At 40.2% G+C, this 25,361-nt stretch overlaps 1 protein-coding gene across 1 annotated transcript in view; it reads left to right on the forward strand.

Moving 5' to 3' along the window:
• Positions 1-25,361, forward strand: part of cacna2d3a (calcium channel, voltage-dependent, alpha 2/delta subunit 3a) — a 122,867-nt gene that overhangs the window by 11,895 nt on the left and 85,611 nt on the right. Inside the window, exons 3-5 of the mRNA XM_084389743.1 lie at positions 8,851-8,967; positions 9,672-9,731; positions 22,073-22,235. Of these exons, the coding sequence (XP_084245869.1) occupies positions 8,851-8,967; positions 9,672-9,731; positions 22,073-22,235 (340 nt within the window). The remainder of the gene's footprint in view (positions 1-8,850; positions 8,968-9,671; positions 9,732-22,072; positions 22,236-25,361) is intronic.

Below are 25,361 nucleotides of genomic sequence, written 5' to 3' on the forward strand. Positions count from 1 at the left end.
ACATTTTAGAAGGTTCATTACCTGACATTCAGTCACTATGTGTTATTATATAAAAGCATTTTAAAATACACGGGGTATGATCATGCTGACTTAGTAAAACGGTGGGTTAACAACCATTTTCCAAACGACACACAAGGTGTAAAAACACTTTATATATGGAAAGGTACAGTACAAAATGTATGGTTAAAGAATAGTGCTGTGGAAGGCATTCAATTTAAACGTAAGTATGGATGTAACCAAAAAAAAGAGACATTTGCACAGATGTTTTTAAAGACGGGACTATAGTTTTCTAAATGACGTTTGAGTTACAATTCTTATCACCCGATGTACCGAATCGGATGGGACTCACATCTCTGTGTTTATTAGGCATACAGAAGGTCGTGCTTCATGTATGATGTACAGTATGTGTCTTTTAATGAATTACTTATTGATATAACTTTAATTTATCATTAAAGAAAACTATATTAAAGAAACTATTTTAGCACAATAGTTTTTAGAAGTGGCTGTTTATAATAAACTCACATAAGTGAGCATAGAAATCTAGACAAGTATCTGACCCGACACTGATATTAAAATGTCTTATATTTGTATAGTCACAGTGTGTACAAATAACAAGGTCACATGACACACAGCCGTCTTCTAACCGTATATATACTGGGAACTATATTCTCAGGAGGCGAAGCACTGCTACTTCTGCGGCGTGAAAATCTTAATAGGTCAATATAAGCCTTCTCATTAAATTATTTATTGTTGTTTTTTACTAGTGACACATTTGGGGAGAGGAAATATTCCAAAACTTTCAGAAAATACAGTATGAGAATTAACTGCACAATTACTAGAAATGTTTACCTTGGATATTATGCAATTTGCATGCATACAAAATTTGTGGAAAAAGACAAAAAAAATTCAAGATGTTTCCAACTCTAACTTTGAACCAATTCTGTAGAATGGCCCATATAGCCTATTTGAACAGGATTTGTTTCCAGGTATGACTATGTACAAAAAATTTGCTTTTGACTTTCATTTATATTTGTATATATATATATATATATATATATATATATATATATATATATATACATATGTGTGTTTCTTTTGTCCTTACATTCTTTCTTGTGGTACCCTCTCACTGATACACCTGAATGAAAGGCTCATTATGCAGCTCATTATGCGGGTCATTGTCTTCTCAGGTGTGAACCACATCATTCATCATGATCATTCAAGCCCACACACATATTGCCTTTCCAAACAAAAAGTGTCTTACAAAGTTTAAATCAATGTATTGTTTTATGTGAATGATTAGGAAGGATGATTTTCAGATCATTTTGAAGCAAAAACTCTAGGCAACAACATCCATTAGTCAAAAGTCTTGTGGACACACATTTAGTATGTGTTTTGTGGCCTTATTTCAGAAACTTTTTTTTTTTTATAAGCATGCATAAACATTATTCTCTCAAAAATACAAACATGTACATACATGTTTCTCACATATTATGGTATCCCTGTTTGTGCTGAATAGAGTGTAATTATACCTTTGCCATTAATATGTTTATAAGCAACTGAAAAAAGCACAAATGTCAGGGCATGCCACCCCAAAAACACCTCAGACCCCAGAGGGTTAATGTTTGTATAACAAATAATTAAATAAAAAAACATAAAAAACTGTGTGTTTTGAATGTTCAGAAATAACATTCATAACTTAATGAGAAGATAATAATAACATTCTTAGAACATATTTTTGTCAGCTGGGAACCATCCAGAACAGTTAGAACAATAACAATACCTGGCAACCGAACAGCAGAGAAGTGTATTCCTGTTGTCTTTCACCTCATACCCTTTCATTTTAAGTCACCGTTTTGAATATGTGCAGTTCCCAAAGCCTCTTCAACACACCAGCTTGTTGGTAAATGGATTCCATCACCCCCTGTTCATGGGCCATTAACTGTGTTTCTCCAGGGCCTTCTTTCATGCAAATTTTCCTCCGCTCCCGTTTGTTCATCTCTGCTGGAGCATCCCCTTTGGAGGGGAAACAGTAAAAATGTAAACTAGCATCCTTCTACAGCCAAATCTATCCTCATACTGTCACTGATTTGTGCGTATTCATTAAAATCGAGCTCAGTAACCTTTTGTTTATGTTGCATCAGCTGATCTTAAACTTAATAGCAGTGTGCATGCAGTCATTCAAATGCATGATGCCATGATTAATTGATTTCTCATGGTAAAGTGACCAAAACAATGATGTTACTGAGAATTAAGTGAAAAGTTCAGTGAAAAGTAGGAATGGACGCCGACTACGCCAAACTGAACAAATGCCTGCTCACTGTGCCCTACAGCTCAATACTGTAACTGATCCGCTTGCTACTCGGAACCTCGCCCATCAGCTCCAAGTGGGCAACCCATTCTGAGGAAGCAAGTATTCAGCATCCCGTCCTAAGGACTGGGAGAGGCCTCAGGAGGGAACCCTGCCTGAATCTGAAATCACCCCCTAAACCGTCATTCACTATTCCCTATGTTAGTCCACTAATACTGTTCACTTGAAGGTGCGAATTCGGACAGTCATTGAGTGTACATCGGTTGTACGCTCGTTATTGCGGTGCAATGTGTACTCAATAACGTCCACTATGGTTTCAGACACCACTACAAAAGGCTGTACCCTCAAATAATGCCCTATTTAAGGGTATGGGGGATTTCGGATTCAGCCCCTGTTCCCTCAACTGCCTGCTCTACCTATCTCAACATTTTCAGGAGACCTGGCGAGAGAGCATCAGGGTGGAGCTTCAGTTCAACATCCTCCTGCTCTCTATCACCGATCATCATGGGGTATAACTGCCTGACTTCTTCTGAGGGCCAAAGAACTCAGGCACCGAACCATTAGGGAAGGGCTCCACCCAATAACAGGTCTCCTATACCCCTTTTCCACCAAAAAAGAACTGGTACGGAACTGGTGCTGGTTCAAAGTTGGTTCAACTTGCGAACCTTCTCAGAACCTGTTTGTTTTTCCACTGACTAGGGAGCCCAGCGAACGACGTTGTTATGTCACTGTGTACGTTGCCATACGTAGCTTTCCCAGAAACGCTTGCGTCAACTTCATGCATAACAATTACAATGGCGGACTACATCGTCTTTCTGCAAATGTTTCTCCTGGCTTTGGATCCTATATTGGGGTCAGAAGACGACATTTGGAACACATTTGTGCTGCTCGTCTGGATTTCTATAGACGGAGGTACGTTACGTTCGAGAAGAAGTTCGCCAGTAACCCCGCCCCCAGCCCCCGACGTAAGCATGACGTGGTAAAAGAACGGTTCTAGTCCAGCAAAGAGTTGGTGCCACTTTGGAACCAATTTTCCTGGCCGAGAACCGGTTCTTTGGCTGTCGAAACACAAAGAACTGGTTCGCGAGTAGGCACCGGCTCCGAACCGGCACCAGCACTGCCTTGGTGGAAAAGGGGTACTAGGGAACTAGTCGAAGTATAATCATCTGACTCTTACCTCCAGTATGGAGGGGCTACCGAGAGAGTGCAGTGCCATAGTGCTCCCATACTGTTCTCTACCAAGTAGCTTTTGTTAGCTGATGGTTGCCCATTCATGCAGTACCAGCGAAGGACAGAGAGGGGGTCACTAGTCAAGTCACCTTTATTTATATAGTGCTTTTTACAATACTGATTGTTTCAAAGCAGCTTTACAGAGATAACAGGGAAATAATGCAGTAAGTTCAGTGATGGTTCATTTTTGTTGTAAAAAAGTTATTAATTTAGTTCATTTATATATATATACAGCCACTCTGGAGAAAACTGTGGTGTCATTGTCCAGTTCAGTTCAGTTCTCATATAATGGTGTCAATGCAGGCAGATCAATAATATTGTTGAATATTAAATGTCCCCAACTAAGCAAGCCAAAAGTCAAAGGGGACAGTGGCAAGGAACCAAAACTCCATCAGTGACAGAATTGAGAACAAAACCTTGCGAGAAACCTGACTCAGTCGCTCAGTTCTCCTCTGGCCAACGAACGAACAGTGTATGATTATGATTCAGGCAGCATTACAGGTCAGAGGTCAGGACTAGCTACTAGTCCACTCACAAAGGAAGTGCCAGAATGTTATTTCCTAAATGAATGTGATTCAACGAAAAGCAGATGTCTCTCCAAGCTCCATGCCATAGAAGGCGACAGCAAAGATAGTGGGACGCCGAAGCAGGATTGTCCACTCTTTTAGTCTATTGAAGTACATTTATCTAACAGCTCTGCGCTCCTGGTCCCTGAGGGGGATGGGTGACCAATGAGGATGTGGGATACAAGTTGTGGTATTGGCCATCATCCACATCTACAACAACCTTGTGATAAGGAGCATATTGCTACCACCTCTAAACCAAAAAGGGACTCTAAGTGCTTGGCTTTCTTTGCCTTTTGGCCGTGGTTACTTCCATTAGATCCTCTCTTGGCTTCTTGTGAGGTTGCCACCTCGAGCCCTGAATCCTCTTCAAAATATTCACAAATTTGTTAGCTATAGCATGAAATATCTGATATTCCGATTGTGAAATATGTGCAAGTGGATGTGTTTTGTTGTTTAAACGTCTTTGTAATGATCGCGTTAGTTGAGCTAAATGCGCGATGGGCGCCGCCATGTTAGTTTGTGCCGCAGTTCGGAGAATCGGATCTGTTGGATTTACAACACGTGAATTCATCCACTTCTCCCAAAATACATTCAAACAAGTGGCCGGTGAACTGGAAGAAGAATAGAGTAAACTTTAAAGTTACTTACACAATGTGTATCTAATATTGAATTGGCTCTATCACTCTCTCTCCTCTCTCCACCTATATCCGGTGTGTGGTGAGCGCACTGGCGCCGTTGTACTGTGGCTGCCGTCGCATCATCCAAGTGGATGCTACACACTGGTGGTGGTTGAGGAGAGATCCCCTGACATGATTGTAAAGCGCTTTGGGTGTACAGTAGTACATATGAAAGCGCTATATAAATGCCCGATTCTATTCTATTCTATTCTATTCTAATATGAATAAAACGTGTCATCTAATTATAATGGAAAGGATTATTATTGCTTCTTCCATAGACATCATTGTGTATTTTACAAACTCTAAATGTATTGTTTTTTTTAATACTCATGTGAATTTAAATGTCTGAAACCTAAAATAAACATTATGTTGTTGGAAACACTGAATAGTTGTGATATATGACAAGCGCTGAGCGTGTCCCTCTCTGGCTCAGTGCCAGCCAATGCGCGAAAGCACATCGATCGTACGCTCCAGGGACCAGCCCAGACTGATCACACCGGTGTGATCGTACGTGCGAAAGGGTTAAATATGTCCTCTGTGAACTTTTGGACCACTCCCTCGACAGCTGTGCCAAAAAGCCTAGTAGACGACAACTGGGCGTCAAGGAGAAAAGCTCTTTCCTTTCTTTGAGCCCTGAGAGGTTAAGCCATAAGTGCCTCTCTGTGGCAACCATCGTAGCTAACGAGTGCCCGACGGCATGGGGCTCCTGCTTGGTGGAACGCGGGGCAGGTCAGTCGTATGGTGGAGCTCCAAGGACCACATCTGGAGATAATCCCTCGCCCGGACCGAAATCCTTTAATAAATCAGCTTGGTAGGCTTGCAACAAACAAACGGTTTCTTGAAGACAAAGAAGCTGATGACTTTTTTCTCTTGGCGCCTTTATATACCCTGCCGGGCACGCATGTGACATCACCTGACTGCGGTAGCCAATCAAGATTGGTTTGTAACACACACACTTCAGACACCGGCACATGTGGAGCGTTCCCGTTGTGTCAACATGACACAGTGTTGAGTTCTCCTTCAAAGGGGAAATAATGTTTTTGTGCTAATGTTTTGAGAATATTATATAAAGACCAGATAACATTGGTTCATTACTAGACTTTACTAGAATAATGTTTGTTCACAACTGAGAAAATGTTACCCAAAGTTCTGAAAATGTTCCCTGTTAGTTGGGAAGACACACACAGATGCTTGGCTAGTCGAGTGAAGAGCCACGTCTCTAGCCTTTGAGATAATGTTTGGCCTCGAGTGGACTGGAGTGGATTGAAGGGTTTTGAGAGTGAGGTTATGGGAGCAGGAACAGGATTAGATTCAGTTTCATCCCCACATAAGCTATGAACACTTGTGACGGTCTCTTCCCTTCTCTGTCCTTACAGTAAACAAACTAAACACTGCTCATCAGAATAAATATAAACAAAATTAATACAATTTTAAACCATAAAACATCATTAGATTAGTTAGATTCAATATTTGTTATTGTTCTACAGAGTACAGAGGCAGTGACATTTAGATCTAACCAGAAGTTCAAATAAAAAAAAGCTATTAAAATCTTAAAGTCCCCCTGTGGTAAAATCCAGTGTTTAATGTTTGTGTCTATGTGGTGTTTTTAATATGCTTTGTTGTGGCATAAATTCTCATTAAACAATCATCACTGCGTAAGAGACACTCTGAAATCAAATGATCATTAAAAAGTATTTTATTCTTGCAAGAAGGCCCAGTTGCCACACAGAAGTCACAAGTACAGTCTGTGGAACAAGTGCGACAACGAGGGAGGAAGAAACAGAGCCTTTATATCTTTTCCAAGGTCTCTTACAGGCCGGCTCTTATCTATAGAAGGACAGGTTTTCTAGTGATCTAATTCTTCAGAGTTTATTCCTACAAACTCAGAAGTCCCAAATGGGACCACCTCTGATCCCAAGGGGTCAGAGGTTCCCTTTTCAGCTGTCTCACAGTGTTCACATTAGTTCAGAAACACAAGTCAGCTATAATATTATTTCAAAGTCTTACTGCAAATGGAGATTCATACTGCAATCAAAAAATTTCATTACAGCTTTAAGACAAACCATGTGTAAGTTCATAAGTCGACTCCATTGCTGAGTATTTCCTCCTTAAAACTGCAGTGAACCAAAGACAGTCTCAAACACACGCTTTGAAATCGCTGGTGTTTCTGACGTCACAAACTACCTTGTAACCAATCAGATCAACGTGTGATCGTCAACCAGTGGATCTCTGAGCTGAGTGAGTGGAGGCGGGGCTTATTTGCATATTCATAGAACCGCGTATGCTAAATGAAGCAAGGGTGTCGAGTTCAAGCGTGCCGCACAAGTCCTGAAAAGTGATGCCAAAGCTCCTCTATCGCCCCCTCGGTGGCTGGTCCCAGTATAGCTCATAAACCCTGAGTCTCGATCGTCCTCCCGGTGGCTGGTCCCAGTATAGCTCATAAACCCTGAGTCTCTATCGCCCCCCCGGTGGCTGGTCCCAGTATAGCTCATAAACCCAGAGTCTCGATCGTCCTCCCGGTGGCTGGTCCCAGTATAGCTCATTAACCCTGAGTCTCTATCGCCCCCTCGGTGGCTGGTCCCAGTATAGCTCATAAACCCTGAGTCTCTATCGCCCCCCCGGTGGCTGGTCCCAGTATAGCTCATAAACCCTGAGTCTCGATCGTCCTCCCGGTGGCTGGTCCCAGTATAGCTCATTAACCCCGCCCTCTGCATGAAATCTAATGGGACGCGATGGAAACGAAACAATCAAATTACACTTCAAATACATTTTTTCCAAAGATGTTTTCTGTAATTTTAGGTAGTTTTTATCATGTTGATGTAAGTTTAAGTGTTCGTTTTTTTTAAATAAGTTTGGTCTTAGTTAGTTATTTGATGCTATAAAAACGGAATGTGACATCATGATTGACAGCTGTGATTGACAGCTTCTCTAAAAGAAGTAGTCACTGATGAACCAACAGACTTTTTGTGGGATTTTCGGGAGGAGATTGGAGCTTCGACTTTCATTTCTACATGTCCATAACTGTTTATTTTAGCAGTAAACTTTGTACTAACCGTTTCTGTGGGAGTGTGTGTGTGTCTGTGTGTGTGTGTGTGTGTGTGCGTGTGAGAGTGTGGGCGGGACCTGATATCGGCTTCACTTCATGTTCACTACTGTGCAGACTCGGGTCCCAAATCAGCGCAGGATGTCAGAGCCATATAAGGACTTTGGCGGCTTCACTTTTCACCAATGGAAGAGAGTGAAGGGGCGTCGTCCATCTTTTTTTTTTTTACATTCTATGGTCGAGTTCAAAAATCGTTTAAATATATCATTTTGGTGATCAAAGATGAGTTTTTAGAAATACAATTATTGACTACTCGGGGACTTTAAGGTGCAATTGCCATTGCAGTGCAAATGACAGTTAAAGAAGGTGCAGTAAAGTAATGAAATGTCAGTGAAATTTTGTGGGCAAAAATGTCTATTGCCAGTAATGTAGTGATGTATGAAGCACAGCTCGCATACAAGTCATGTCAAACTAAGCAGCTTTCTGTTGGTCAATGCAGCGAATGCAAATGACTCAACCTTTTGCAAAATCTTGTGTCTTTCGCTCTCACGTGAAATTGTTGATTGTGTGGATTCCTGTTGAAATGACAGGGTTTTGCCACTCTATAATGCACCGCTCTGCATATTGTTAGGATGACAAAAAGTTTTAAATGCTACATTTGTAGCCTGGTCTGCCTCAGAAGTCTAACAGCGCTCGTCAATATCAGAATGAGTGCGATGGCCAATCAGATCAAAGGAGGCGGGGCTTACTGCTTTAGTTTTAACAGCGAAAGAGTGTGTGGTAAGACGTAAGTAGCTAAACATTTAATATTTGACAACTGTTTTCAATTCACACTTATTTGTTTAGCGCTTTTCACAATACATATTGTTTCAAAGCAGCTTTACAGAAAATGCAGTGGCCTTGTCTATGGGTGCTGTGCAGTGAGGTTGACATCACATCTGTTTCTACAGCTGGCCAATGAGCAACAAGGACCGGAATGTTTTGTTTTATGATTGTCACTGTCAAATGTCTCTGTTTCTATAGAAGTACAAGGAGTTTGAGCAGTCGGTGAGGGTGGAGGAGATTGATGGAATCAAACTGGTGAAGAGACTTGCTAAGCAAATGGAGCAGATGTTTCACAAGAAGGCTGAGGCCATAAAGGTGAGAGAGGGAGAGAGAGAGAGAGAGAGAGAGAGAGAGAGAGAGAGAGAGAGAATTTATAGGGATATTCTCACATAGACACTTCATCAGACTTTATCAGCATAAAGTTTGGTCCTTGGGAAATAAACTCGGCATTCTGATTATAACACGCAATTGCAACTTTATATCATGCAATTCTGTCTTTATATCTCCAAATTGCGTGTTATAAAGTCAGAATTGCGAGATATAAACATGCAATTATGAGAAAAAGTTTATATCTCACAATTCTGACTTTATAACACACAATTGTGACTTTTATTTCACTCCCATACCATATAACCCAAGAACCTTTCAGTGATCAGTTCTTAAAAAGAACATTTAAAAAAAACGTTTTCTTCCCAGGATTGTTGTTAATGCTTCATGATGGAACCAAAGATGCAGATAAAGAACCTTTATTTTAAAGAGAACCTCCTGAAGTGTAAATCAGAATCTGTTTAAACATCTCTATATTAACATGGAGGGATTGTGATTAAAACACATTATTCATCGTCAGCAAAATCAATGGCCAGCCCTGGATTTAAGTGTTTTCTGTTTTCATTCATAATGCAAAGATATTTGTAAGAGACAACAGATTAGTCTTCTCTATTATTTCACAAAGGGATTGACTGAAGTGTGTGTCTGTGTGTGTGATAGAGAGATTAATATCAGTCTGTCTTGGCCTCCAGAGGTTGGTGGAAGCAGCAGAGGAAGCCCACCTGAATCACGTGGAGGATCCTGACCTACAGGTGAGCATCAACAGCAGTTACCATGGCAACCGCATCTCTTCGTTAGGGCGACAGCACTTAACGACTGATGTTCAGCTTGAACTGCTTAGTATTGAAACTTCTGTTGATCTTAGCATCAATTATATGACCTTCCCTCAATCTCATGTTAAACATGTTTGAATCCACCTAAATCTCACAATAATTAAATGCATTGTACAAAGCAATTGAAATGAAGCATATGTCAAAGTTTAGTTGTTTATCATTCTCTGAGTGCACTGTACTAGGGCATCCATTACTGAGACACCGTCTGTCACTGCTCATGTAAAGGTCGAAGGTTAATCTACCGTAAAAAGCCATTTATTTCTTCCCAGTGAAAGCCTCAGGTGGTCTCAGTCTTCACATGAGCTCGATGCAACACTGCACACAGTCATAAACTACAGTCAGATCAACACCAGTACTGCAACTCTCACAGCCATGAAACCTTCCGACTCACAGTCAAACGTACTAACTTTGTGATTAAAATACTTATGACTTTCTTTATGAAACAAAAATGTAAAAGCCATTTAGATATGGAAACGCTTTCGGTGTTGTTGAACAAGCATACCAGACCCAGATTAGATTAGACTCTGATCAAATGGATGGTCTAGTTTGCACAGATTTAGTGTTTATCCCAGTTTCACTCGACTCACTGAAGCCACTCTTGCTTTGACTCATTTCTGCTTTCCAACGGACCCGTACAGTAGCTTGACAGAAACACTGAGTGGCAGAAACACTGAAACACTGAGTGGCAGAAACACTGAGTGGCAGAAACACTGAGTGACTGAAACACTGAGTGGCAGAAACACTGAGTGGCAGAAACACTGAGTGGCAGAAACACTGAGTGGCAGAAACACTGAGTGACTGAAACACTGAGTGGCAGAAACACTGAGTGGCAGAAACACTGAGTGACTGAAACACTGAGTGACTGAAACACTGAGTGACTGAAACACTGAGTGACTGAAACACTGAAACACTGAGTGACTGAAACACTGAGTGACTGAAACACTGAAACACTGAGTGACTGAAACACTGAGTGACTGAAACATTGAAACACTGAGTGGCATAAACACTGAAACACTGAGTGGCAGAAACACTGAGTGGCAGAAACACTGAAACACTGAGTGACTGAAACATTGAAACACTGAAACACTGAGTGGCAGAAACACTGAAACACTGAGTGACTGAAACACTGAGTGACTGAAACACTGAAACACTGAGTGACTGAAACACTGAAACACTGAGTGACTGAAACACTGAGTGACTGAAACACTGAGTGACTGAAACACTGAGTGACTGAAACATTGAAACACTGAGTGGCAGAAACACTGAAACACTGAGTGGCATAAACACTGAAACACTGAGTGGCAGAAACACTGAGTGGCAGAAACACTGAAACACTGAGTGGCAGAAACATTGAAACACTGAGTGGTAGAAACACTGAGTGGTAGAAACACTGAAACACTGAGTGGCAGAAACACTGAAACACTGAGTGGCAGAAACACTGAAACACTGAGTGACAGAAACACTGAGTGACTGAAACACTGAGTGACTGAAACATTGAAACACTGAGTGGTAGAAACACTGAAACACTGAGTGACTGAAACATTGAAACACTGAGTGGTAGAAACACTGAAACACTGAGTGGCAGAAACACTGAAACACTGAGTGACTGAAACATTGAAACACTGAGTGGTAGAAACACTGAAACACTGAGTGGCAGAAACACTGAAACACAGAGTGGCAGAAACACTGAGTGGCAGAAACACTGAAACACTGAGTGGCAGAAACACTGAAACACTGAGTGGCAGAAACACTGGGGCACAAACACTGAGTGGCAGAAACACTGAGTGACTGAAACACGGAGTGACTGAAACACGGAGTGACTGAAACACGGAGTGACTGAAACACGGAGTGACTGAAACACGGAGTGACTGAAACACGGAGTGACTGAAACACGGAGTGACTGAAACATTGAAACACTGAGTGGTAGAAACACTGAGTGGCAGAAACACTGAGTGGCAGAAACACTGAAACACTGAGTGGCAGAAACACTGAGTGGCAGAAACACTGAAATACTGAGTGGCAGAAACACTGAGGGACTGAAACACTGAGTGGCAGAAACACTGAGTGGCAGAAACACTGAGTGGCAGAAACACTGAGTGGCAGAAACACTGAGTGGCAGAAACACTGAGTGGCAGAAACACTGAAACACTGAGTGGCAGAAACATTGAGGGGCACAAACACTGAAACACTGAGTGGCAGAAACACTGAAACACTGAGTGGCAGAAACACTGAAACACTGAGTGGCAGAAACATTGAGGGGCACAAACACTGAAACACTGAGTGGCACAAACACTGAAACACTGAGTGGCAGAAACACTGAAACACTGAGTGGCAGAAACACTGAAACACTGAGGGGCAGAAACATTGAGGGGCACAAACACTGAAACACTGAGTGGCACAAACACTGAAACACTGAGTGGCAGAAACACTGAGTGGCAGAAACACTGAAATACTGAGTGGCAGAAACACTGAGTGGCACAAACACTGAAACACTGAGTGGCAGAAACACTGAGGGGCACAAACACTGAGTGGCAGAAACACTGAGTGGCACAAACACTGAAACACTGAGTGGCACAAACACTGAAACACTGAGTGGCACAAACACTGAAACACTGAGTGGCAGAAACACTGAGTGGCACAAACACTGAAACACTGAGTGGCACAAACACTGAGTGGCAGAAACACTGAGTGGCACAAACACTGAAACACTGAGTGGCAGAAACACTGAGGGGCACAAACACTGAAACACTGAGTGGCAGAAACACTGAGTCCAGTCCTCTATTAAATCCAGTCATGCATCAGCTCTTCTGCCACTCAGTCCGGCTGAGGGAGTGTGTTCCTGCGGGAAAGTGACGGCAATGTGAAAGTACTGATGTAATCATAGTATTCATCCCAGTTTAAAATCCTAAATCTCAGAGATGTTGGATATGATCAGGGTGACCCAGTTGTCTCTGTGAGTAGATCAGGAGTTTTAAGATTTGATCTGTGAACGGCTCACATTACCAGGTTATTTGGGCCGATCATCGTAACCAGAGAGGCATAAATCAGCATAAAACTCATGTAGTCTGAGCCTGGCACGTGCGCTGACAGAATATGTTACCTTTTCTTTCACAGAAACAACTCTGGGAGGAAAACTAAAGACAGAACTTCACACTTATTCAAATGAGCCGCACTAACAGAGTTGGTTAACTTTTAATCCAGCCAATCTCGCCCAGTGTGAGCACAGCCTAAAAGCATGAGTCGAGATCTGGAGTTCGCTCTGGACTTACTGACTTCTGACGTGCTGAGGGTTTATTCACCGTGAATATGAACCCAGTGGTGCTGCTTTACATTGAATTTAGCCTGTAGCGATGATATGGTGAAGTCAAACATTAGAAGCAAGAAATAAATAAATAAAGGCTGAAGGCCGCTGAAGTGTGAATCCTCCTCAGAGACGGTCTCTCCTGGTTTTGGCTGTTTGTTGGGTTTCTGCTGGCAGCGAGTGTTTTCTTATCTGCTCATAGCAGAGCACTCCTCAGCTTCATAATCTGTTCCAGCGCTCTCGCTGTCTGACGCTGCCAATCCTCATGGAAATAACCATGCAGGAAAATGACATACAGCAGAGAGCTGATTATACGCACGTGATTTCACAGACAGAACTATAAGTTATCCAGTGAGCTGACCGGCAGCTTCCTCCACATCTTGTTTTTCCACTTTTTGTTCTGTCAAAATAATTTATGCGCATATTTACATTTATTAATTTAAAGTCCCCTTGTGGTGAAAATCCAGCTTTTAATGTAGTTTATGTGTCTATGTGGTGTTTTTAATCTGCTTTAAGACAAACCATGTGTAAGTTCATAAGTCGACACCATTGCTGAGTATTTCCTCCTTAAAACTGCAGTGAACCAAAGACAGTCTCAAACACACGCTTTGAAATCGCTGGTGTTTCTGACGTCACAAACTACCTTGTAACCAATCAGATCAACGTGTGATCGTCAACCAGTGGATCTCTGAGCTGAGTGAGTGAGTGGAGGCGGGGCTCATTTGCATATTCATAGAACCGCATATACTAAATGAGGCAAGGGTGTCGAGTTACAGTCAAGATATTTTAAGACATGAAGGAAAAAACGTTTAAATGTCATTTTGGTGATCAAAGATGAGTTTTAAGGGATACAATTATTGACTACAGGGGGACTTTAACAGATGCCTTTATCCAAAGGGACTGACGAATGACAAACAATTTATCATAAGAGCCTCAGATTATTAATTAATAAATGTGATTCCTTGCACAATACTATGTTATGACCTCAAAACACTTTTACCATAGTGAATAATTTGTAAACCATTTTGATGTTTGCTAAAAAACTGAATTTTGAATGTGACGAGACATTTTTTACATAAAAAATAATTTTTTTCACAATAAATGTTTTTGTTTTATAATTCTTTTTCATTCTCTTAAATCCCTTTAAATCATTTAACCTGTTAACTATTAACACTGTTAACATTTTTTAACAAAATAATTTGGACTCTAGAAAATCAAAGCCAAATATCTAACCAAGTTGTGTTCCAAATTTGAATTTGATATCAAGTTAAAAGGTTTTAAAGTACCGTTTCCATGGTAATGCAATGTCCAATTTCAAAATGCTTTTTCACAGGATGAACTTTGAGTGTTTAAGCTTTCTCTTAATGATACTCTATGATAATTTATGATGATAACTAAAATATGTGATGGGGGAAAAAAGCAAATTAAAAGCAATAAAAAGAAAAAGTGCACTTAAAATACCCGGTTGATGCACTTAATTAACCAGTGAAACAGTTTTGAACGTTGGACACTTCATGCACTCGACTGTCACAGTTTCACTTGCATTGTGTTACTTTTAAGAGTGAGGACTCTTTTCACTGGAATACTCTAGAAATGTCCTACTGAAGAAACCAACCACAATGCCATAGAAATGCACTAACAACCACCTACAACTCCTAAACATTGTGGTAAGTTTTGCACTGGCAAATGCCACTCAGAAGATGTTAAAATCTGGTTCCCTTTTTCTTTTTTCTCCTCATCCATACGTATTTATGCTAGAGAGTTTTCTGAGTAAATCGTTCCTCTTGCTGGGGATTTTCTCAGGCTTAATTCTGCACACTTACAGAGAGGAGATTTTCCTGGGCGTAGTAAATGTCACACGACAGCAGAGATGTGAGAAAGAGAGCAGATTATGTGCTGAATCTCCACCGCTGGGTTTAATCTGCGTAACTTGTGTTGGCAGGTGGAGACTAGAGACTGTGTTGAGCTTCAGATACTCCAGCATCTGTAACTCCCTCAGAAATATACCGACACAACTGACACTTAATAGATTTTACTGCCCGAGGAAAGTAGAGGACAGGGCAGATTCACTAACTGATTCTGCATCCATCACCCCATGCACTAAAGGAATTATGTAGATCGGGCAAAGCTGCAAACATGCCCATACATGTCATCTGATCTCTTAAGGGTATTAGCGGAGTATTAGTAGACTGTTCAGGTCAGTAGAATAAGTTAAGTAGAATAACTTAAGAATGAGTTACTTCTTGTCAGTAGAATGTCTGTTGGGAGCTGATATTAAAGTCAATAGTTTTATCCCTTAAAACTCATCCTTGATCACCAAAATGACTTTTTTACTTGAAAAAAATGTCTTCATGCCTTAAAATACCTTGAATGTAACTCGACACCCTTGCCTCATTTAGTATGCGTGGTTCTATGAATATGCAAATGAGCCCCGCCTCCACTCACTCACTCAGCTCAGAGATCCACTGGTTGACGATCACACGTTGATCTGATTGGTTACAAGGTAGTTTGTGACGTCAGAAACACCAGCGATTTCAAAGCGTGTGTTTGAGACTGTCTTTGGTTCACTGCAGTTTTAAGGAGAAAATACTCAGCAATGGAGTCGACTTATGAATCTACACATGCTTTGTCTTAAAGCACATTAAATACACCACATCTCCGCTTGGTTTTAGAAATAGTGTGATTCCGAACCAGGCAATTGTTGTGAATGAAGTGCAATATATAATGAGCCTAATTTGGATTGATTTGGATGTTCAGTATTGAGGCTGTGACTGTAATGTTGTGATGAAGATGCGGATCTTTAGCAGCATAAACTTGTATTAAACAAAACAAGAAAATGATATCCAATACAGAAACACTTTTTTTTTTCTGTGCCAAGACCCCCAGATTAATGGAAGTAAATAATGCCAAATGTTTTTGAAACAAAAAAGCCTGTTGAATTGCACTAAATGAAAAAAAAAAAAAAAAAAATGCATTGCATTAACAGCTTAAATATACAACCATGTTGAATTTCAGCCCATAAAAATGCAAGCCCGACAAATACAATAAATTAAAATGCAATGCATTTTAAAAAAAAATCAGTACAGTTCAACAAGCCTTTTTGTTTCAAAAACATTTGGCCTTATTTTACTCCTATAAGAATTTTGTTCTTGACTAGAGTATGTTTCAGCCTGCTTAAACTATACTTTACCATCTAAACATTGCCACCAACATGACAAGGGCTTTTTTAGGACCTTATTTGACTGTCAACATATTATTTGAGTAGACATCATTTTAAATTGATGTATCAAGTATTGCTCATTTCTTTGGGGGAATAAACTAAGGTTGCCATAGTAATTGTACATTAAGCAATATTGTCCTATATAGGGAATAGAATTGCCATCTGTTTAATCAGCAGGAGAACCGTTTTTTTTTATTTTGCACTAAAAAATATGAGAACGCTTCATTAAATATAGGCTATTACATTTTAATAATTTTGTATACGAATGACATTGAAAAAAAAAGGCCACTGTAGTATAAGTTTTGGACAAGAATCAGGGAAGGATACAAGGGGGGAGAAGAAGACAGCCTCTACGTGGCCTCCCCTACTAGGTGCGAGGAGTAGTTGCAAGGTTGCATGCTCCTAAGCGAAACTAATGTCTTAACAACGTCCGCAGACCGCAGCGCTAGCTTTAACGCTACTTCAGCTCAACGTCGAAGGACTGTCCATTGCCAAGACCAACATACACTGAACAAAATGCTAAACGCAACACTTTTGTTTTTGCCCCCATTTTTCATGAGCTGAACTCAAAGATCTAAGACTTTTTCTATGTACACAAAAGGCCTATTTCTCTCAAATATTGTTCACAAATCTGTCTTAATATGTGTTAGTGAGCACTTCTCCTTTGCCGAGATAATCTATCCACCTCACAGGTGTGGCATATCAAGATGCTGATTAGACAGCATGATTATTGCACAGGTGTGCCTTAGGCTGGCCACAATAAAAGGCCACTCTAAAATGTGCTCTGGATCGGCTATACGGCAGTGTGTTCCAGGTCCTGCCAAAATCCCCCCCAATACAGTAAAACTGCACATTTTAGACTGCCCGGCTACAGCACCAGCCCTTCCCCACATTGGAATGAAGCTTGACAGAACACTGCCATTTAGACCACAACTGGACATGGTCAAGGCAAAGACAACCTCCTGTGCCGCGCTGATACGCCGATACTGATGCGCTGATACTAGCTGCCCCATATATCGGCCCCTGAACGGCGAACGTGGTCTAATTGACCTTGATCATAGGACGCTGGACTGGCTCGCCTCAACAGAACTGAAGGTCTAAGGACATACGCCAGAGAGTGGGAAGGATAAAGAAAGAATTGATATGCATGTAATGGTGTGTGACATCAAAATGTATTAATTTTGACTACAGATGCAATGACATTGTATACCAGTGAGTCAAAATTAAATCCACTTTCATCAAATCATCCTAACACTTTCTTTTAATAAACATGCACAATATTTTAATACACATGCATAGCTTCAGGCGTTTTTGTTTACAATATGGTAAGTTATCCCCCGCTGGCAAATGTTTAAGGCAGGCTTACGCTACAAGTCTTTTGGCAGGATTTTGCTCAGACAGATTTACAAGGTCCGTAATAAAAAAAACCCGGATCGCTGCCAAATCGTTGCGTTCACTGATGCTGGTCAGATATGAGCAAGTCAGAGGCGTGATCTGAGTCCGTCTCGATATGTTTAAACTTGTTTGATATTATCGCCACGTGATCTTGTAGTGTGAGCGATGAAACATCTAATGACATCATGCACCTTAATCTACATGACTGCAAGGCAACAATTTGATCATAATTGCTTTATACTAATAAACTAACATATTTTTAAAATGTAAATAAGTGGTCTTTGCTCTATACTTAACGTTATGATATATTTGATTTACCATGAGTTTTTGCTGAACAAACATCAACAGCCAGGCCGGGTGCATTTCTTCATAGTTTTCTTTGTTTTTCTGATCTTTTTTTAGTTGTGTAGTGTGAGCTTTATTGCAATTCATGTCTCATAGTTCTGTAGTGTGAGCTTGCCTTTATTTCAATCTGAAATTAAATATGTGTGGTATGGAAATGGGGAAAAAGATGTCCTTTACTTTCCTCTGCTGAAGCTGGCAGCCCTATCGAGTAAAACCTTATGTGCTATTAAATGTTAGTTGTGTCAAAATATAATTGAGGCTGTTAAAATGTGTGTACATCAACAGAGTCTCTGGTCTCCACCAAATAACTCAGATTAAACACACCAGTGGAAATTCAGCACATAATCTGCTCTCTGCCAGCATCTCTTCTGCCGGATGACATTTATAACGCCCAAGAAAATCGAGGCTGTGTATGTGGTACATTATAAATCCCAGAACTTTCATTGTTAGATGAACTATCCCTTTAAGGCATTTTAGAAGTGGATTTAGGAAGGAATTTAAAAGAGGGATTTATAATTTATAATAATTAATATTCTAATGACTGCTAGTTGACATGTACTTGTAAATATACTATCAGAAAAAAAGTGTAACCACCCATAATATCACACAACCAGTAGGTTTAATGTCTCTCCTTACAATCAAAGTCAAAACATTCTTCAAAAATATCCTCTTTTGTGTTTCACAGTCATACAGTTTGGAATGATATTTTATTTTTGAGGTGATCTTTCTCATTCTGGTGCAATAGGGCAGTATAGAATATGAAGTTATGGATGACAGGTAAGAAAATATTCCCTCTCATTGTGTGTTAAGGTTAAGTAAGTGAAGACATCAGGACTACAGAAACATCTCTCCTCTCAGATGTATGAAACTCTGAGGACCAGTGCACAGTTTTAACCTGTTTAAAGTGAAGTTTCTGCTGAATGGTCCTTCTCAGACTGCTGACTCAATGTCCTGAGCCTGTCAGCATATTCCTCTCTGCGCCACAGTCACTTTACAAGCTTCACACACTTTATACACCCGTATATACTTACAGCCCGAGACCTACTCTCAGAAGAACTGCTTCCACTGTAAAACAACCTTTTGTGCATCGGAAAGGTTCTTCATGAAGCCATAGATGCCGATAAAACCCCTTTATCTTTAAGAGTAAACAGAGCTTGTAATATGTGAACAGCCAAGGTTATCTCATTACGAGTGGAACTAATGCTATGGGAGTGATGCTATGGGCCCTATTTTAACGATCTGAAACGCAAGTATTAAACGCGAAACGCAAGTAACTTAGTGGACGGATCACGCAAATCTAAAATGTGTTGGTCTGAAGAGCTTCATTACTCATAGGTGTGGTTTGGGCGTAACGTGAAATAAACCAATCAGAGCATCATCTCACATTCCCTTTAAGAGCAGGCGTGCTTGTTCCATGGCGGATTGCTATTATAACGGCGGATTTGCCAGGAGCGGTTCACAGCCGAGGAGACCGACGTTCTCGTCAGGGCCGTAAAACACAGAGAAGTGACATTGGGGATGGAGAAACACACACAGATTAGCTTCGGTTAAACAGGTGTATGATAATTTGGGTAAATGTGTAAGCTAGATTTATGCCTATTTTTTCACATCTTCATGGACACCACAATGATTTCCCTCGTGTGGTAATATTTTTCCTTGTAATAATGTATGGTTTGCTAAAAATGAGAACTGCTGCATCTGTGTGTAGATGAGAGAAGCAAAGTGTGTGTGTGTTGTGCTCACGCTACATTGATTATGGCCAAGCATGCGCCCTTAAAATATTTTTTTTTACGGTTTAGTGACTATTCAAACATATTCATAACCATACTTTCTCTACTAAAGCCTCCAAAGGCTAAAAACATTTAACATACAAGTTTAAAAATTCTGAAATTCTGCTTTTCTGGTCATAATTTCTGAAATCGGATCTTATAACACAAGATCATTTATTGTAAACTTCTTTTGTCTTTTTTTGTGACAATACAGCAGTGCTGTGAAGAGAGTACAGTGAGCAGATGACAGCACTGCTGTAAATATAATACTGCTGAATGATTTATTAATAGCTCCTCCGGTACACTGCAGTGCTAAAAATATGAACCTGACAGTGGAGAAGGGCAAACGGGTTGTGTGTGCCAGAGCAAGGGTTTATTTGTGCTCAAATACAGTCAGCAATGTTTATCATAATGTGGCATTTTAACTTGATTTTGTGTGCATCGCGATGTGTGTGTGTGTGTGTGTTTAGATGTGTTTTAAAGCACTTTCTCCACTGCTGCTCGAGAGATTGCACATGCTGCTGTTCTGATAGCGCTGGCGTTTCTCAGGTTTCGCAGCTCTTCTGTCTGTAACCTGAGAGAGCACATTCTGTCCCCATATTCCCCAAATGTTTGCCATCCCTTATCTGTAAATCTAGAAGTTTTTGGGAGGATTTGAGGATTCCATGCAGTTATTTCCATGTCTCTCACCCGGTCTGGTGTATTCAAAGATGTCCCTGCAAGCCTTCAGTGTTTTCTTCTTTTATTTTCAAATCTTGTTCATTGGTGGATTGTTACTCTTTGCCCTGATTACTTGAAATTAGGGGTGTAACGATTCCCTCACGATTCGATACACATCACGATACTGAACTCGATAAGATATTATTGCGATACTTCAAGACATATGGTGAAAAGTTGTCAAAAAATTAACTGTTGATTAAAATGTTAAATTTGGCTTTACATCGTGGGTGTAAATGAACAGGTTTGGACTTGGTGCTTCCACTGACTAGATATATTTAAAATAATGTCGGACACTTTTTACTGCTAACATCAGACATTTGGCATTATCAGGCCCACAAATATTCCCCTATTGCATTATTATACATTATATTCAACATCATATATTGTAGTAATTTTTATTTTGGGTGAACTATCCACCATACATATTGTCACTATCCACGATACATAATGTTGCATTTTTGTAGTGCGATATATTGTGACACCCCTACTTGTGTGGAACATCTGGCCGGCCCACAGCTGGATCTGTCAGTCTGTTCTTCTCTGGCTCATCCTCGGGATGTTCCCAACGGTCTTAAACTAACAGACTCATATTAGCATAAAAAACACTGGGTTAAAAACAACCCAAGGGCTGAGTAAATATAGGACAGAACAAGTTGGTTGTTAATTTTACCCAGCATACTGGGTTGATTAATTTGTAGCTTTGTTTATTTATTTTTTATTTCATACATGAATTCATGTTTACAGATTAACTTCTTTTTTTTTAAGAAAAACTCCTCACAACCACTGGTTTGCATGGCAATTCCTTTATTTTTTATCATATTTTACAGTATAGCATATTTTATAGCATATTAGTTTTGAATACATATTGCATACATTTAAGCTCGTTTAACAAATATTAGAAGTAAAAATTAAACTCAACCACTGGGTTATTATATCTGACCCAGCATCTGGGTAACACAAACACTACCCAAACAGTGGATTGTTACGTCTGACTCAGGATAACACAAACACTACCCAAACACTAACACAAAAAAAAGTAGGAATTGGGTAGAAAAAATAACCCAAGAGTGGGTTAACCTTTTTAGAGTGGCATTCACATAACAATTATGATGTATATTATGTGAGAGGTGTTTATGTTTCTGGCCTAACAGCATAACCGTGTGTTTAGGTGATGAATTAGGTGAAAGCTTGACTATAAAAATGAGTTTTTAGTCTAGAATTAATTTGACAGTGTGTCTGAATACAGAGCAATGCTGGAATGGCTAGTCCTGAGTTTAGGAGCCAAAAAAGAAAAGAAATGAATCTTCCTCCTGCAGAGGATCATTGACAAAAAAGGATATCTCCATATTTTCAGGAATTTTGTCAATAATGATGACTAGCTGAGTATCACAGCTCTCACGTACTGCCGCTCTGCCGCAACAAAAGCCATATTTCTGCATCGGCTTTGCAAAGTCTTTTTTGTGTGATGACCTCACCCTTGTCATATGTGTCTCTCTCTCTCTCCTGACAGTACGAGTACTTTAACGCAGTGTTAATCAACGAGATGGATGAAGAGGGCAAGAGTGTGGAGCTGGGTGGAGAGTTCATCCTGCAGCCCAATGAACACTTCAATAATCTGTCCGTCAACCTCAGCCTCAGTGTCGTCCAGGTGCCCACCAACATGTACAACAAAGGTATGATCAGCATCACTATGTTGGAGTTTATATGCACATTTATTTAGTAGTTGGTTCCAGTCCCCTAAATTGATTGGCCAAGCAATGTTCAAATACTGCTGATATTTCATATAACAATACTGGAATGTTCCACTGTTTGTGATCATGTGTTTCTACTGTATAAAGCCCTCTAAATACGCTGTTTTACAAAGACAAAACTGTTTGAGTCACTACAGCAATCAACTAACCGCTTACGTTTCTGTGCTAACCTACAGCTCCTGCACTGGGAGTCAAGCTGGCGAAATTAAACCATTTTAGAACAGCAGCGAAACATAAACTTTAATATATCCTTTTAGTGAAACGGGTGCTTTGCATTTCACCCGCTTGCCGCAGAGACCCTTTATGTCCTATAAATGTGTCGTATTTTTGATAATCCGCGCAGATTTCAGTTGACGAATCTGTTTAAAGTTATTAATAACAAAACATGAATGAATGAGAAAGAAAAGAGCAGGATGTGCTTTATATTAAAAGCGCGATAAGTCGTGAAAGAGAACTGAATGCTGTGCGCGCGCTCCGAGCGTAACACGGACAAGCATAGCAGCCTTTGTCTTCGGTCGCGCGCCTAAACGGCCAAATAAACACAGAAATATATCAAGTATTCCCGTAAACACAGCAGATGTAAGTACTGTGTGCATTCTCTCTCTCTCTCTCACACACACACGAAGAGGAGCATCAGTTGGTAACCTCACAGTGAAAGCCCTGCACAATTAATTCCATATTGCAACTTATTTATTGTTTGCTGAATATTTGTTTGTTTTCAGTTGTCTATGGACCTAATAATTACTACTGTTGAAATTTTATTGAAAAAAAGCACGTCTTTAATCATTTGGAAAATGCATTAACCAAAAAATAAAAAAAATGGCTCTTTGGTCAAAAAAGGTTCCCGACCCCTGGTGTACACGGACACGTTTATCTGGGGTTTCTCCGTGATGGTCAGCACGATTCCGTAGCATTAAGAGCGACTACGGTAGCGAGTGTTGGCCTATGAAAGGCTGAAAATCCGGTTTGTTGGGGTGGTGGATGGGTCAAACAACACAGGACTTTCACCCAGGAGACCGGGGTCGTGTCCCTCGTGTCAAGTGTCCTGTATTTATTCCAATATTTATGTAAAGAGATATAGTAAAATAAAAAGTGCTTTTTTTTATTCCCCCTAAAAAAAGATATCATCGTCCATCGCGATGTTTTACTGTAAACATCGTCAACTGCCAATTTAGGGGACATCGCCCAACCCCAGCACCAAGCCTCCCATTCCCAGTCTCCCATTCCCACCTCCTCGATCCCTGCCGTCTCAGGATTCGGCCCTGCCTACACCGGCTCCCTTCAGCCCATCGGCTGCTCCTTCAGTAGCCACACCTGGCAGCTCTGGTCACATGTATCATAGTAAGCAAGTACTATACACTGAACATCAAGTATTTTATACTTCTCAACACTCACATAATTTACATATTAATAATAAAAAATACTAATATAATTAATATAAATCTTCTCAATGAAAGATCTATATTCACTGTAAATGTAACATCAGAAGAAGGAAGATATAACAAGCATAAGGAGTCCCCAATGGAACCCAGAATGCATTGCTCCATTTACACTGAAGGATTATTTGCTTCACTTTGTGGATAAAGCACCACTTTATTGAAGAGCTATCCCTCTCTCCTCTTATGCTAAACACACTCTAGGGTAAGACGCTTGCTTAATTGTATAAAAATGAAGGGCTTTTATCAATGGACTGCTCAGCTAGGGAATATTAATCATTTTGAGTGAGAGTATTTGTATTGGTGTTTTAGTTTTATTTGTACTGCACTTTAAAGCTGCAGAACTGAAGATTATTTGGTTAAAACTGAACAAAATCCATTCTTGAGCTCGTCCACCACGTTAGTGTTGTGTTAGTGTTGTAATGCTCTCTTTGCCTTACCTAATTCCACAGTGGTAATCTTATAATACTGATGTATAATTTGAGCTGTTGTTTCAGATTTTGCAGATAGGGTCAGTTACCCACGAGGCCCTGGGATCGGAGTTAGCATGGTACAATAAGTCAAAGTCAAACATTTTTCTGTTTTATTTAGCTTTTTTTTTAAATAAAAATGATGTAACATGATTTGTGTAGATTCAATGACTTTTTATTTTTATGCAATTGAGAGGAAGCATTCTGATCGCTTACTTCAGAAGACAAAGTGATCACAGAATGTTTCCTTTTTTATAGTTTTCCAAAATGTACACAATAAACTGTCCAATGCGCTGATTCCCATGAAGTGCAGAGTCAGCTTTAGCCTTATTAACATTGATTTAGCCATGAAGGTGGTGTTCAGAGTTCAAGTAATTCCAACACCTTGTTTCGTTCCAGAATGAATCAGCATTTTTGAATGAATTGGTTGAATGAAAGTCACTAATGAAGACCGCCACCTACTGGCACAACAGTGTAACCTGAAGTGATTGGTGCTGCTTCGTGAAGCTTCGAAGCCTTCGTAAATCATTTGTTTTGGATGAATGATTCAGAGCGTGTATCAAACTGCCAAAGTCACGTGATTTCAGTAAACAAGGCTTCATTATGAAAAGTTTTGAAATTGCAATGGTTTGCCACTAGGGGGCGACCTCAGTGAACCCATGAACCAGTGTCTATATGTTTTTTTTTTTTGGAGGTAATAGGTCATCCGAGTGCTGTGAATTCAGACACACTGCTCTTGTCACATACTGTTTTTCACCTACTATATAGTAGCGACGTATGTGATTTCGGACGCAGCCCGTGGCTTATTTACACAGGAGTAACTAGATAACACATGTGCAAATCAGGGAGTAAAGACGAGGGGAACCAAAAGAACGGACAAAACAGAGTCAGGAAACACACAGAGACAAGTGGAGTGATACAAGTGGTGAAAAGCCTCAGTGCAATACTGGTGGAATATCAGCACTCTCGGAAGGCCTCTCGTCCAATCAGATTCGAGGACCAGAACTAATTGTTTTATATGTATATTGTTCCTGTCTCTGAGGAATCTCCTGTTCAGTCTTGGCCGCTCCATGAGACATTGCATGCATGTTGTTCCATAACCGCTGTTATTTTTACAATGTACTTCAAGACAGGACAGCAGC

This window comes from Rutilus rutilus (genome assembly GCF_951802725.1).
Source record: "Rutilus rutilus genome assembly, chromosome: 19".
In the NCBI taxonomy this organism is placed as follows: Eukaryota; Metazoa; Chordata; class Actinopteri; order Cypriniformes; family Leuciscidae; genus Rutilus; species Rutilus rutilus.